General features: G+C 43.7%; 1 protein-coding gene across 1 annotated transcript in view; it reads left to right on the forward strand.

Moving 5' to 3' along the window:
• CNTNAP2 (contactin associated protein 2) overlaps positions 1-14,388 on the forward strand; it is a 1,960,721-nt gene that overhangs the window by 1,837,119 nt on the left and 109,214 nt on the right. The window contains exon 21 of the mRNA XM_042974552.1: positions 1,208-1,301. Coding sequence (XP_042830486.1) covers positions 1,208-1,301 — 94 coding nt within the window. The remainder of the gene's footprint in view (positions 1-1,207; positions 1,302-14,388) is intronic.

The raw sequence follows: 14,388 nt of genomic DNA on the forward strand, positions 1-14,388 counted from the left end.
ACTTGGTTCCCAGGAAATGTAACCAGAAACGGGCGTTGCTCTGACAGCCATGATCTGTAAGCTCGTTCACCTGCTTCATTTTTCCCTTCCCTCCACTGCCAACTCCCCTCCTCTCGGAAAGAACGAGCCTTGCTGGAGCACATGTGTCTTTGTCCCCTCCAAGCTGTCATGTCCCTGCCCTGTGGGGGTATCGTCCTCATTTGATAAGCCAAAAAACTATATTTTACCCAACTTGGATGTCAATATTGAATATACATATTTATGTATATATATTCATATTCGAGTATACATACCAAAGATCAGCATTGGTCTGAAAGCTTATATGGTATGGAAAGGTGAATAAAACAGGACAATAAGCAGATCTTAAAGAAAATTCATTGTTATAGATGTAGCATTTTCTATCTCAGAAGTCAATACTGGAGATTAGATCAAGTAGATTTTACTCTATTGAAATGAGCAAGGGGGTTGCCTGGGTGGTTCAGTCGGTGAAGTGTCCAACTCTTTTTTTCTTTTTAAGTTTATTTATTTATTTTAAGAGGGAGCGAGAGAGAGAATCCCAAGCAGGCTGTATACCACCAGTGCAGAGCCTGATGTAGGGCTCAAACTCACAAACCGTGAGATCGTGACCTGAGCTGAAGTCAGATGCTTGACCAATTGAGACACCTAGGCATCCCAAGTGTCCAGCTTTTGATTTCAGCTCAGGTCACGATCTCACGGTTCATGAGTTTGAGCCCCACACTGGGCTCTGTGCTGACAGTGCAGAGCCTGCTTGGGATTCTCTCCCTCTCTCTCTCTCTCTCTCTCTCTCTCTCTCTCTTTCTCTCTGCTTCTCCCTGCTTGCTCGCTATTTCTCTCCCAAAATAAATACAAATAAACTTTAAAAAAATACAGCAAATAAAACGAGCAAGGATCTTATCCAGCCGAAAATGTTCACAAATTCTTCACAGCAAATGTGCGTAAGCTGCAGAAAAATTCATGAGGAGTCTTCACTTCCCAAGCTCAGATATTTTCAAATAACCCCAGAGAAGGAATAAATGGGCTTCCCGTTTTCTCAGGCTGGTATTTCAGAGTCAGCACCTTCTGAAGTAAGATATCGGGACACCAGAGTTCGAAGAGTGATGTCTTCCCCCCGCCCCCCCAGGAAGATTTGATTCCAGGGCAAGTTAGCCATTTCCTTCTAAAAGTGTCTCTTGTTTTCTTCCTGCAGCTCGATCATTATCCTTCTGTGAGTTACCATCTGCCGAGTTCATCTGACACCCTGTTCAATTCTCCCAAGTCGCTCTTTCTAGGAAAAGTTATAGGTAAGAATTCTGTGCTTTCGGTATAAACGTGCGGTAAGAATATGTTTGGTATAAGAATTATATTAGCTGGTGTGACTTTGGATTTTTTAAGTGACTGGGTAAATTTCTTGTCATTGGGTTCCATCACCGATATCTTTCTTCTCGGTTTGGTTCGAGAGAAGGTGTGTTGTTTTCCTCAGTGATGCAGAAGAGAAGGTTTATCAGATGGTCTTGGGGGTAAATTGTTCAAGTGATACATTCTAAAGCCACTACTTTGCCTTTGAAACACGCTGTGATCAGTGATTGTGGACTCTGTTGTCCTCTGTGAAGGCAAAGGAGCCAGCGTCGTTTGGGACGTGACACAAACTGAAACACAAGTGAGGCTCAGTGCCTGTTCCCTGCTTCTTCATGTGAAATTTGCTCATGGGTGTGTTAAAGATCCGCACCTACTAACAGTATTTAATTTCTTCTTTGTCTAAGCACATCAACGTGGTTCCGTCTTCCTCTCCCTCTGAGAGAGCTAGCTGAGATTATTTGCAAATTAGAAGGCCAGTGGGAATTGGAAAATTGTGCCAGAATACCCACCTTCTATGTGTGATTGTGAATCTGAGAGTCACTCTTGCCCTTTTCTTACCATAGATCAGCACTGTCTAGAGTAAAAGACAGATGTGATTGGTTACATATTAAGTGATTGATGTACAATGAAAGAATATATATAATATATGTATATATATACATATATACACATATATTTTTTTTTTTTTTTTTTTTTACTATGAGAATGGATGTTGTGAACCAAGAATGGAAATGGTGGGTAATGCACAGGCCAAGGAGGAGGTGAGTTTGTGTCCAGAAAGTAGTAGGGATCAGAATGTCATTAATTGTAAAAAACACTCGTTTTAAAAGATGAGGGCGGGGCAGATAATTAAGAGAACAGGTGACCCGACGTATAAGAAAAATAATAATAATGTACGCTTACACAGGACTTACTACAAACCAAGATCCATCCTAAACACCTTAGGTAGATGAACTCACTGAACCTTCACAGTGAGTCTGTGAGATCATCAAGATTGTTATTCAAGAGCATGCAAGATTGTCTCCATTTCACAGATGAGAAAAGCAAGGCACAGAGAGGTTAAATATCTTGCCTGAGACCGCCTACTTAGCAAAAGGTAGAGCCAAAACTTGGACCCAGGCAGGCAGATACATTGGCCTCACCCCCAACCCCTGTGCCATAGTCTCTGTGTGGGTTGACCGAGAAATGAAAAAAGGAAGAAGGTTTGGGCAGCAGAGGGTGAGTGGTTGAGGGACATGTCCCACATCTTACGCCAGAATGCGGCCAAGAGCAAAAAATACTCCTGGACTCAGAAGCAGGAACGCAGCAGACAAGCAGAGCTGGGCTTGGGGCCCCCAAGGGAAAGGCCGTGTCCTCAGGAAAAGACAGGATGGGTGGCATTTGCTCAGTCGCCGGGTGGGAACAGAGGGAGGGCTGAAATTCACTGTGTGCTTTGTGCTAAACATCTCGTGTGTGTAAATGTGACGTTAAATGTCACAACCATCCAGTGAAGCCGGAGCTATGACTGTTAAACCCATCTGGAAGCGGAGAGGGCCAGCCACCTGGTCAGCTTTACCTGGTCTGCGGTAAAGCAGGGTTTTCAAGGTAGGGCTCTCTTGACGAGAGCCCGTGGCCTTAAGCAGATCAAAAGAACTTGTCTAGCAGGGATGCAGCGGGAAGTCAAGGGTTGCCATCAGTGGGCAACAAGAAGTGGCTGTTCAGTGGAGGAAAGCCTCGGCATTGGTCAGGCGTCCATCCCGAGACACTGGTGAGTGCCCACGTCTCGCCACGTGCCTTCCTGCCATTCAGTCAAGAATAATTGAACACGTTAAGTGCTTCTTCGGGGCCATAAGCATTCCTTCAACACAGACTCTACACCATGATACTACGATGGTCCTAAAGATACCACACGGGGATGTTCTTGGAGTGACATCCACTGTGAACTCACACCTGTAACAGTGAATTTCATGGCTTTAGGAAAAGTCACAAAGTCAAGTTCCACCGGCAACGCTGAGGGCAGCTCAGGGCCTGGAACCCGCTTCGGATTCTGTGTCTCCCTCTCTCTCTGCCCCTCCCCTGCTCGCAGTCTGTCTCTCTCGCTCTTAAAAATAAATAAACATAAAAATCAAAAAAAAGAGAGAATTTACTGTGCTGTAAATCTGTGCCAAGTGAGTGTTACACCTAGAGTTTTCCATAGACCAAAGGAAAATTGTGCCGCGCACGTACAATGTGTGTGTGCCAATGTTGCATGAAGAACGTATAAACACCTGTAAGGAAGTCCCTGATCCCCAGGTGGAGATGGCAGCATGCACAGGACAGGAGGGTGAGATGCTGCCACTCGTCCCCAGGGCACTGACTTCTAGCAGCGACAGACTCTCATCTGCCCTACATTTCTGAACCCTTCTAGAAGGAAGTCGGAAGCACCAGCAACAAAGTTCCACAAGATAGAAATTTCACCAGCTCTCATTATGTCCATTTTTTTATTATTTACCAGCTGAGTGATGTCATAGATTTACGGATGTGATTTCCAGCAACGGATTTAATCGTATCTCAAAAATCTTTAAATCAGGGGAGAAAAATATAAGTTGAAGCCTGAAGCAGCATCTTCTATTTACTTTTTCTCCCCCAATGTTTCTTCAATGCCGTGAATAAAGATACAAATAGAATGTTTAAGTTTGCAAATGACACACAGCTGAGAGGATGATTTAATAAGTTGGATGATAAAAACAAAAACATAAAACAAAAACCTTCAAAAGCATCTCGATGGCCTAGAAAGACAGAATAAAATAATGACATGAAAGATAATAAAGACAAACTCACCTCCTGCCTTAAACCAAAAAAGAAAAAAAAAAAAAACTAAGTAGAAGACAGAAGACCTTCTGGTATCATGAAAAAGACATAGGTTGATTTCATGGGGAGTTTGATATGAGCCAATACGTTGGGGCGATTGATGTTTAAATAAGTATGGTACTGAGCTATGTTAATAAGAGAATCATATCCAGAACAAGAAGTACAGTGACACCCCAGCGGGATGTCATGGCCTATCCGTAAGCACCTCATTTTAGCACAGATATTAATCTTCTGATGAAAAGACTAGATGAACAAAAGCCTACCCTCCGCCCCCCCCCCCAAAAAAAGAAAAATCAGAAGGCCTGGGGATACTAAGATATGATTAAAAGACATGAGAGAATCCATTTCCAGGCTTTGACAACTGCAACCTGGACAGGTGAAGCCTCCTAGAGGCTGACTCACCAGGACCAGAGAAGACCAGTGAAAGCAAGACTTCGGTCCCTGCAAGAACTTCCTAATAATTACCACTATTTAAAAAAATGAGTGGCCGCCATTTTGAGGCCGTGGACTCTCCATTACTGAGAGTATCTCAGCGAAGGCTCACTGGAAATTGGATTGTACCTTGCGTTTCCTGGATTGAGTGAGACCAGATCGGAGAAAACCTAAAAATCCTTGAAACAGTATGATTTATCACGGGAGCGATTTTCTTTTTTAAAAAGATGGGAAATGCAACATTAAAGTGGAGGTGTTCCTCCTGTTCCGTGTGAGAACCAAAAGGGTAATTCGATTCAGGGCTCCTCAGTATCAGTCACTGCTGTGGACACAGGCTAGATATGAATTAGAAGAATGTCACTGCACACTACACATCCCATCACGAATGTTAGTGTAATATCCTGTTTTAGGATGGCGTATTCATTTTAATTTCAATGTTTAGAAAGGTAATTACGAGCCCTCTTTTATATTGTTTTTCAAGTTAACTCTTTGTGCCAGGGTTGTAAATCACAGTAATATAAAATCATAATAAAGTAGATGTAATTTGTAAAAAAAAAAAGGCAGCAATTTGTCTGCATAAATTTGAGAAACTATGCTTGGGAAAAGTTGAATACTAATGCAGGGCAATTGTTGCTTTACTGATCATTTGTCAGTGGCAGTGTCTGGGGTGGTAAAATTAAAGTTAAGTATCTATCCATTTGAATTTAATATAGTTTGTAAGTCTTAATGCTCCCAGATCATGATATTTTCCAAGCTGCTGTTATTTAAAATGACTCTGACAAAAGATATACTTACTGGTAGCCACTATATGATTTCCATTATATTCTAAAATGTGAATATTGTGATCTTTTGATAAAAGATCCTTATTCTAGGGCTTTCCAAAACTTTCTGGAACTTTGGTAAAGGCTCCTCGCACAGCAGGAAATGACATATTTCTATCTCCACTCACCGGGGAGGTGGTATACTGTGGTAGGCATTACACTGCTCACTGAATATTTCTGGTCAAAAATTGTGAGTACAAAATACATGTGCAAATTTCTGAGCTAGGCCATTTAATTACTGGTCCAAGAACCTCCAGAGTCCTTCTGTCCCTTTGTTGTGGGGACTGGAAAACCTAAAGACCGTGGTGGTTCCGTCACCTGGGTCCCTCCATGACCACAATGAACAGAGAACCCTGTCAACTCATGACAAACCTATAGTACGATAAAAAAAAAAAAAAATCTCTTGCTTTTTTAAGCTACTGAAACTAAGGTGCTGCTTGTTACTGTGGCATAACCTCACCTATCCTGATTGATATATAAGAGTTAGAACTAAGAACGGACTTCACTGTCACCACATGGGTTTATATTCTTCCTTAACGACTTGCAAACGATATGACTCTACAACGTTACTTGACATCTTGTGCATTCTGTTTCCCTACGTGTGAAATCGGAATAGTAACCATCCATACCTCACAGGAGTCGGCAAAATAATCCATGTTTAAGAGATAGCGCAGGGTCCTGCCACAGAGTATGTGTGTGATACACATTAGCTATTTTTGTTCATTCATAATTAGGCAAGTATGTAATGATCACTTGCCATATTCCAGGCATTCATATGCCATTGATACACCAGTGGTGTTCAAGAGAGGCACAATTGCTGCCTTTAGAGGGCTTGAGCTCTGTCTGGAAGAGAGGAAGTTGAACCACACATGGCAAGGTGAACAGAAGGAAGTACAGGATCCTTCAGGAACAGGTAGGAAGGGTGCTTCACCCAGCCCAGGAGACGAGGGAAGGCGTACCAGAGGAAGTGGCACAGAAGCTGAGACCTGAGTGAAAAGTCAGAACTGTCTGGGCAAAGGAGCCGGGTGGTGTAGACAGCAGAAAGAAGAAGGATTTTCCAATTCTCTGTTGCTCTACAACAACCTACCCAAAACTTCGTGGTTTGAACAATACTTTATGATTGCACACAATGATTCTGTGGCCTGAATGGATGTGGTCTCAGGTGAGGTGTTAACGTGACTAGATGATCCGAAGTGTCCTCACTCACATGGATGCCCAGGAATCTAGCAGAGGCTGTCAGCCGGGGGGACTCAGTTCTCCTTCACTGGCTCCACATCATGGCCATATGGGCGTCCTCCCTGCGTGACGGCTGGGCTCTAGGAATGGGCATCCCAAAAAGTCAAGGTGCAAGCTAGAGATCCCTAAGACCCCACCTCAGAAGTTACTTGTATCCCTTTTACCTCAAGTTATCGGCCAAAATCTGGGCTCCAGCCCATATTCCAGGAAAGGAGAAGCAGACTCTGCTTCTTGGTGGCTTTGTGACAAATTCCCACTGCAAAGAACATGTTGGATGGGAGGTATGGTTGTGAGCATCTTTGGAAACACAGTGTGCTATGGGGGAAGTTTGAGGAACCACAGCGGGCTTCATTCAGAGTAGTTGAACCTACAGTATGAAGAGTCAAGTGATAAAAAAAAAAAAAATCAGCAGCAGTAAGCAGGTACAGACTAAGGCAGACTTTACGAGTGGATCCAAATGTCCTCCTTCGCCCGGGAAAGTCCCAATTTCCTCCTGCTGGGATGAGAATGAATTATTAGCAATGCCGAGATTCACTCTCAACACGTGACCCAGTGGGAATTGATAAATTGTGCGATCACCTGTCTTGTTTTGAGTTTGCCCAAGAGGAGCACTTGAGATCAGAGCCCCAGCCTATGTTCCAGGGAAGGAACCTACTCTTGGGGGAGTAGGAGCAAGGATATGAGGAGATGAGGAATGGCAAGGAGATGAGAGTTTGGGTACAGTTGATTTGGGAGAGGATCCAAGGGCATATTAGCAGAGCAGTGGAGGGGAAGGAATGGAGCAATTATGAAGTCACTCATCATCGTGGGCAGTGGTAGCTCAGAACCAGTGGGGAACCATGGGAGGCGGTGCAGAACCTGCCTCAGTATCTCAACTGATGCAGGAGGAAGCATGTTACAGGGTTTATTTACAAGTCATGTCAAGGTGTTAACCTTGGGACCAAAAGGTGTCGTGAAAGGATTTTTTTTTTTTTAATCAGGAGAATAAGCTGACTAGGTTGACACTTTAGAAAGACAACATCACCTTCCCAGTGAGAAATGCCCAACAGGGAGTGAGTAAAAGGCTGCAGGGACATCAGACTGAAGGCTGCTGTGGCTTAAACAGAACTGCACGTTGTAACACATAGAACAACTTGGATATGCAGAGGGAACATGATGTCTTTATTTGTCTCTGACCATCAGACCTTCCTTCCGGATAGCAAGGGCAAACCCACCAAATGCCCAGTCTAGTTTACGGTTCAGTCTCCTTGATCATTTCAACAGTCCCTTCCGGTTGTGCTCTGTCCCTCTTGAGTAGAAATGGTCAGTGTCTCCAGTGGCCTTCCCCATCCCTGCTTCTTTCCATAAGATGGTGACCAGGTATACAGAATACAGACGGGGATGGGCGGCAGGATGTGGTAGCTTAAGTGTTTGTTTGACATCATCACAGGGAGGGAGGGGATCATGTTGACCTTCCTTGGGTTTGCATGACCTTCCATCTGCTGGCCTCTAGCACAGCATCCTGGTGGTAAAATGTGTGGTTGGTGAACATACAGTCCCTGTCTGACTCCTGCAGTGCTCCAAGGAGCATCTGCCATTATCCCCTTTGCTCCCTTCTGTCCCCCCAGCTCTCATTTGAGACAGACTCCTAGTCTCTGTCATATCCTTCATCCTCCCTATGACAGATGTCGACAGTCCCAAGGCAGCCCCGATGGCAAGTCATTGGCTGTATCTCAAGCCCACTCCCCTCAAGACTGAGAGGCTGCCTGCTCACTCTTCTTTCCTTCTTAACAAGGGTGGGTTGCCCTGCATTGGTGTAAGACCCTCTACATGGCAGCCACCCCCTAGAGCCCCAAATGGGAAAGCAAGACACGAACCCCTGCCCTCAGTCCCCTTCCTCACCCTTTATAAGCACACCTACTTCTCTCTGGGACAAAGCTTGGCTCCTCTCTCTCTCCCTCTGTATCTCTTCTTTCTCTCATAGTCCTCTTGGGCTTTAAAACAACAACAAGAACAATTGCCTTGGTTTTACTTCCTGTTTCATGTAGCTACTGACAAAAAAATAAAAAAATAATTTTAAAAAAGCCATATGACAAGCAATTCCAAAACTCAGTGGCTTAAAATAATAATCATTTTTTGCTCTCTCACTGGGGGTCAGCTGAGGGCTGAATGTCTCTGAGGTACATCTCTCACCTTTCTCCTGGGGTTGTATAGTTAGCATGGGCATCTTCACCACACGCTAACTGCAGAGGCACGAGAGCGTAAGCCCACTCATGCAAGCACTTTTCAAGCCTCTGGTCTTGCCATACTCACTAACATGCCATCATCCAAAGGAAGTCATAGAGCCGAATCCAGAGTTGAAGAGAAGGGAAAGACTTCTTCACTAAGAGGGAAAGCAAAGACAGACACATAGACACCGTGGGGGAAGAATTAGGGACACAATCTACCATGTTCCCTCTCACCAAGTTTTGTACAACTAAGAAATAGCCTCCTGTCTTCCCTGTGTTAGCTAGAAGGGTGGGTGCTGTCTCTCTATCACAGGAAAACTCTGTGACCTGCTTAGCAGCCCTTGATGGGTTAAAAGGTATGAGTAAAGGAATTGGGAGAAATAATTTATTCACCCCAAAGTATATTGAGTGCTTGTATACACCAGGTTACAGGGATAGGACAATACATAAAACAGAAAAGCCCTTGCCTTTATGAAGCATATATCCTAAAGGGCAGGCACAAAGAACGAGAAAATAGTTGATAAAATGTTAGCTAGTGATCAATGCTATCAAGAAAAATAAAGGTGTTTAGGAGAGTGTTAGGCTGGCTGGGAAGTCCTGTAGGAGGAGATGGCATTCAAGCAGAGGCCTGATGAAGCTAGGGAGGGCTATGTGTTGGTACCCAGAGAAGAAGCATCCCAGGAAGCATGAAGGGTCATGCAGAGACCGGGAGGTTAGGTAGAGATGTGTTGGGCTTGTTCAAGGAACAGCAAGAGAGACCGTGTGGCTGGAACACAGTAAGGATGGGACAGAGGGGTAGGAGATACCCAAAGTTAGAGGGTTAGCCAGCAGCCAGACAGTGAAGATTGTAGACCATCGTGGAGAGTCTTATGCTAAGTGAGATGTGAAGCAGAAGGAGACTTCGGTCTGATTTAGGTATTAGAAGTCTCATTCTGGCTGCCATTTGCCATATTAACTGCAGCTGTTGGGGTACAGGGGAGGAGAAGGGCAAGATAGAAACAGGAGGCCAGTCAAAATCCAGTGGTAGAGCCCAGGTGAGAGAAGGTGGTCCCTACACCAAAGCCATAGTGGTGGTAGCGATGGAGAAGTATTTTGAACAGGAATGTATCGAAGGTAGAGCCCATAGGATTTGGTGATAGACCAGATGTAGCAGGTGAAAGGAAGAGATGTCAAAGAGATTCCTCAAGTTTGGGGCCTGAATGGATGGGTAAATGGCGGTGCCATTTCCTGAGGGCAACCCTGGGAGACAAGTTTGGGGACTGGGGGAGAAAATTAAGACCTCTGTGTCGGACACGTTCAAGACTGTCCCACTGAGGCGTAGTCCTCTACCTCAGGTCAGAAACTGAGCACTTCCTGGAGCAAATCCCACCTTTTCCCATCTCTACACCCCATTCCCTCTGCAGGCAGTGGGGTGTTGACGAGGTCATGGGTCAATACTCAGAAAGGCAAACGAGAAAAGATAGCTCCAGTGAAAAACGACACAAGTGTTATCTCCATACCATGGAAGAGGACATAGAATAAATACTAAAAGGAACAAACTATGCCCAAAATAACCTGGATAAATCTCTAGGGAATTATGCTGGGGGGGGGGGGGGTAGCCAATCCCAGAAGGTTCATACCTAGTGATTCCGTTTACATGACAGTTTTGAAATGATAAAATTTGGGAAATGGAGGATAGATTAGTGTTTACTGGTGGTTAGTGACAGGCGCAGGAGGGAAGGACAACGAGAATCTGAAGTGGTATAAAAAGGCAAAATGTGGTGCACCTGGGTGGCTCAGTTGGTTAAGCATCTGACTCTTGATTTCAGTTCAGGTCATGTCTCATGGTCCTAAGGTCAGGTCCTGCATCAGGCTCCACGCTGAGCACGGGAGCCTGCTTGGGATTCTCTCTCTCTCCGTCTCTCTCCACCCCTCCCCTGCTCTCTCACGTGCTCTCTCTCAAAATAAATAAACTTTAAAAAAAGGCAACACAAGGAATTCTTAGGAATTGTTGAAATTATTCATTATCTTGACTGTGGTGGTGAATACACAAGCCTACACAGATATAAAATTGTATAGAATTACAAACACACACACAAACACACACACACAGATACACATACGATCAGTGAATTCTATCCATCTCAACACAACTGATTGTGACATTATGCTCTAGTTTTGCAAAATGTTTCCTTTGGGAGAAACTGGGCAAAATGTTCAAACTAGTCCACACTCTTCTCTGGAGTCATTTACTCCTGGGCTGGTAGTTCGTCTACCAGGGGCCAGTGCCCTTGACACTGCAGGAGGGTGGTGGACACACAAGAGAAACTTGAAATGACTACACTGTCACCTCCTTGTTCACTCTCAATTCTCCTGCCATTGCCCATAGACATTAGGAAATGTACGGGGATGAGGCACTTTTTTACAGCTTGGAATCTTGTGGCTCTTCCTAGAGTTGTTATTCAAGGGGATGATTAATACAATGCATTTCTAGAAATGGAGACAGAGGAAAATGTGGTAGATTCACCTCCCGGCTACTGCTTTCAGGGAGAGGCCCTACGCGCAGCTTATCACTCTGTGATTTATCTCCACGTCCTAAGAGTGGAACGCGGCAGAATTGATGGATGAATAAACGGCAAATAGTTAATTGAAATTTCTGCTCAGTTGCCTTTGGCTTTTATTATAATGATTAAAGAAGAAGTAAAACACTGATGAGAGAGCTTGTTTAAGTGATAGGTGAGAAGTAATATTAAAACTGAAGAGAAGCAATCATATCTAATTTTTCACGTCCTGAAGAAAATTTAGCGTAGTCTCAGTGCCCAAGATTTCCTACAGGCTGAAAGAAATGTTCTACATGGAAGAAATTTGCCCAGTGACTTACAGTTGAACGTTAGTCTCTCATTCTTTTTTAATTGCCTTCAACTGTCATTCTTAGAAATGTGTTGGGAATTTTTTTTTATTACTATTACTTTTGTAGAATCATGGGAGTTCCTAAGAAATAATGTCTTTAAACTCTGTCATATCACAGCTAAGGGCAACGATACCCGCAGAGGTGAGGCGGTGAGGCCAGTGTCACTCAACAGGCTAATTCACTGTCCTTTCTCAAACAACACGCTGTGAACATCGTCATCATCGCTGCTTGTTGCCCACATGCGTCTTAAGCAAGTACCATTACTAATTACATCCACTTGACCTCAAGACGCACTCTCAGCCTAGAGGTAAAACAGTTGCAAAAGCAAATCTTTTAGTAAAGTTCAGACTGGAAGAAGAGATTACGGAGGGTGAAGGCTAAGAGCACAGGCTCTGGGGTCAGACACCTGGGGTTCTGGCTGTCCCACCTGCTAAAGGAGCCTCAGCAGGTTTTCTGCATGTCTGGTACTACCCAGGGCATGCGCTTTGTTGTGAAGATCCAAAAAGGTATCGAGAATGTAAAGTGCCTATCACGGAGCCTGGCACGTACGTAGTAAGTGCTCAGTACATCCAGTACATCTTAGAAAGTCTTATTCCATCCGATCTTTGGTTTTTCAATTTGTAAAAATAAAGTAAGGGCTGGCCTCAATGCCAAGTCACTTATTAAAAACAAAACAAAGAATAGGAGTGCCTGGGTGGCACAGTCAGTTAAGCGTCTGACATCAGCTCAGGTCGTGATCTCATGGTTGTTGAGTTTGAGTCCCATGTTGGGCCGTGTGCTGACAACTCGGAGCCTGGAGCCTGCTTTGGATTCTGTGTCTCCCTCTCTCTCTGCCCCTCCCCTGCTCGCACTCTGTCTCTCTCTCAAAAAAAATAAACATTAAAAAAAAATGAAGAATAAAATAAACATTGAAAACTTTGAGAAACTTTCAATGGAAAATACGTGGGGTACCATCATCTCTCCATCTTGTTTTCCAAGATTAAATTACTTCGCATCAACAAAAACAAACCAAAAAAGGCATTTATCATTAAAATAGTGAAGGAACAGAAATTCATGACGTTTTTAGCTTTGCTCAAACCAGACTGTCAAAAGCAGAGAATCTATTTCTATCCCAAATCTTCAGCCTACCTGTCTTTGACACAAAGCATCCATTTGTATACGCAATTGTTTCTAAATAAGCAAACATTTTGAAAGCCAAAATTCCTCTTATTATAATATTCAGAAGTATTCCAGAAGACACAGAAAATTTAATTTCTTGTATACATATAGTCGGTCCTCATTATTCATAGATTTCATATTTGTGAATGTACCTACTTGTTAAAATTTATCTGTAACCCACAAAAAGTAGACTTTTGCCAACATGAGCAGAGTGACACATAAATTCCCAGCTGAGGTAGATGGTATAAAGCAATACCACCTTCTTATTCCAGCTCTCGTGCTGTAAACAGTTGTCATATCTCTGGTCTCTTTCATGTCATGTGGGGTATTGGGGGGTGGGTTGCATTTTTGTGGGGTTTTTTAATTGGCAGTTTCACTGTTTACAGTCTCATCTAAATGTGGTTCTGAAATGCCATCTATCGCTCCAAAGGCCGTGAGGTGCTTTGCAGACAAAATACGTGTGCTAGATAGACTTCATTCGGGCGTAAGTTATGGCACTCTTGGCCATGAGTTCCAGGTTAATGCATCAATGATATATATTAAATAAGGTATCTTGAAACAAAAACACATGTACAACAAGGTCATGTATTGATTGGTTGATGAAATGTGACCAGAGGCTCATAGGAACCTAACCCTGTATTTCTCCTAAGAGCCAAAGTTCAGTATTCACTAATTTGTGTTCACAGTGACCCTATAGAGCATAACAGCTGTAAATAATGAGAATCTATTGTATTATTTTTAACTCCCTATCACATAAATATGATACATCGTACTTGGGTAGCACCGGACATAACTGTTGTCACATATAACAGAGAGGTTGAGATCAGAGTTGTATTACTTGGTGAAGAAGGGTAGTAAGTCCAGCTAGCGGTACCCAGGTGGACTTTGATCTTCCCCTCCCACCCTGTGACATCTGTCAGTGCCTCCTGCGGCACAGAGATTAGCTCCCGCTCAGCATTGCTGCATCTTGGGACCCAGGGAAGGAGAATATGGCATGTTTTGGGGAGAGGAGCCTGGGCTACCAAGATCCTTTGCATAATCTTGCCAACAAAGTACAGTGTCAACCTTGGAGACCTTGAAGGTAAACACATTGAAATGAGACCAGGTCACACGTCATTTGATTAGTGTGAAAGACAAAATAGAAACACACAATGAAAGGTGGACAGAAGCAGAGTTAGCCAACAAGTCAGTGCTTTGGAGATTCCCTCCAGCAGTCTTATAACCACGTTTGGAAAGGCTGGCCTCCGTGCAGACTTTTCTATAACAGCTGAGGGAAGAAAAGAGAAGCCATAGAAAAGCGTTTCCTTGGTTTTTCTGTTTCGGATGTTCACATGTTTGCTTTGGCTACCCGCCCCCCCCCCCAAAGCATTAACTGTTTACAGCAGGTATTTCATATGACTTAACATTTTCTGGGGACAAGCATGGTTAGATTTTGAGTGTGTCTTCTCCATGTTCTGGA

This window comes from Panthera tigris, chromosome A2, assembly GCF_018350195.1.
Source record: "Panthera tigris isolate Pti1 chromosome A2, P.tigris_Pti1_mat1.1, whole genome shotgun sequence".
Taxonomy (NCBI): domain Eukaryota; kingdom Metazoa; phylum Chordata; class Mammalia; order Carnivora; family Felidae; genus Panthera; species Panthera tigris.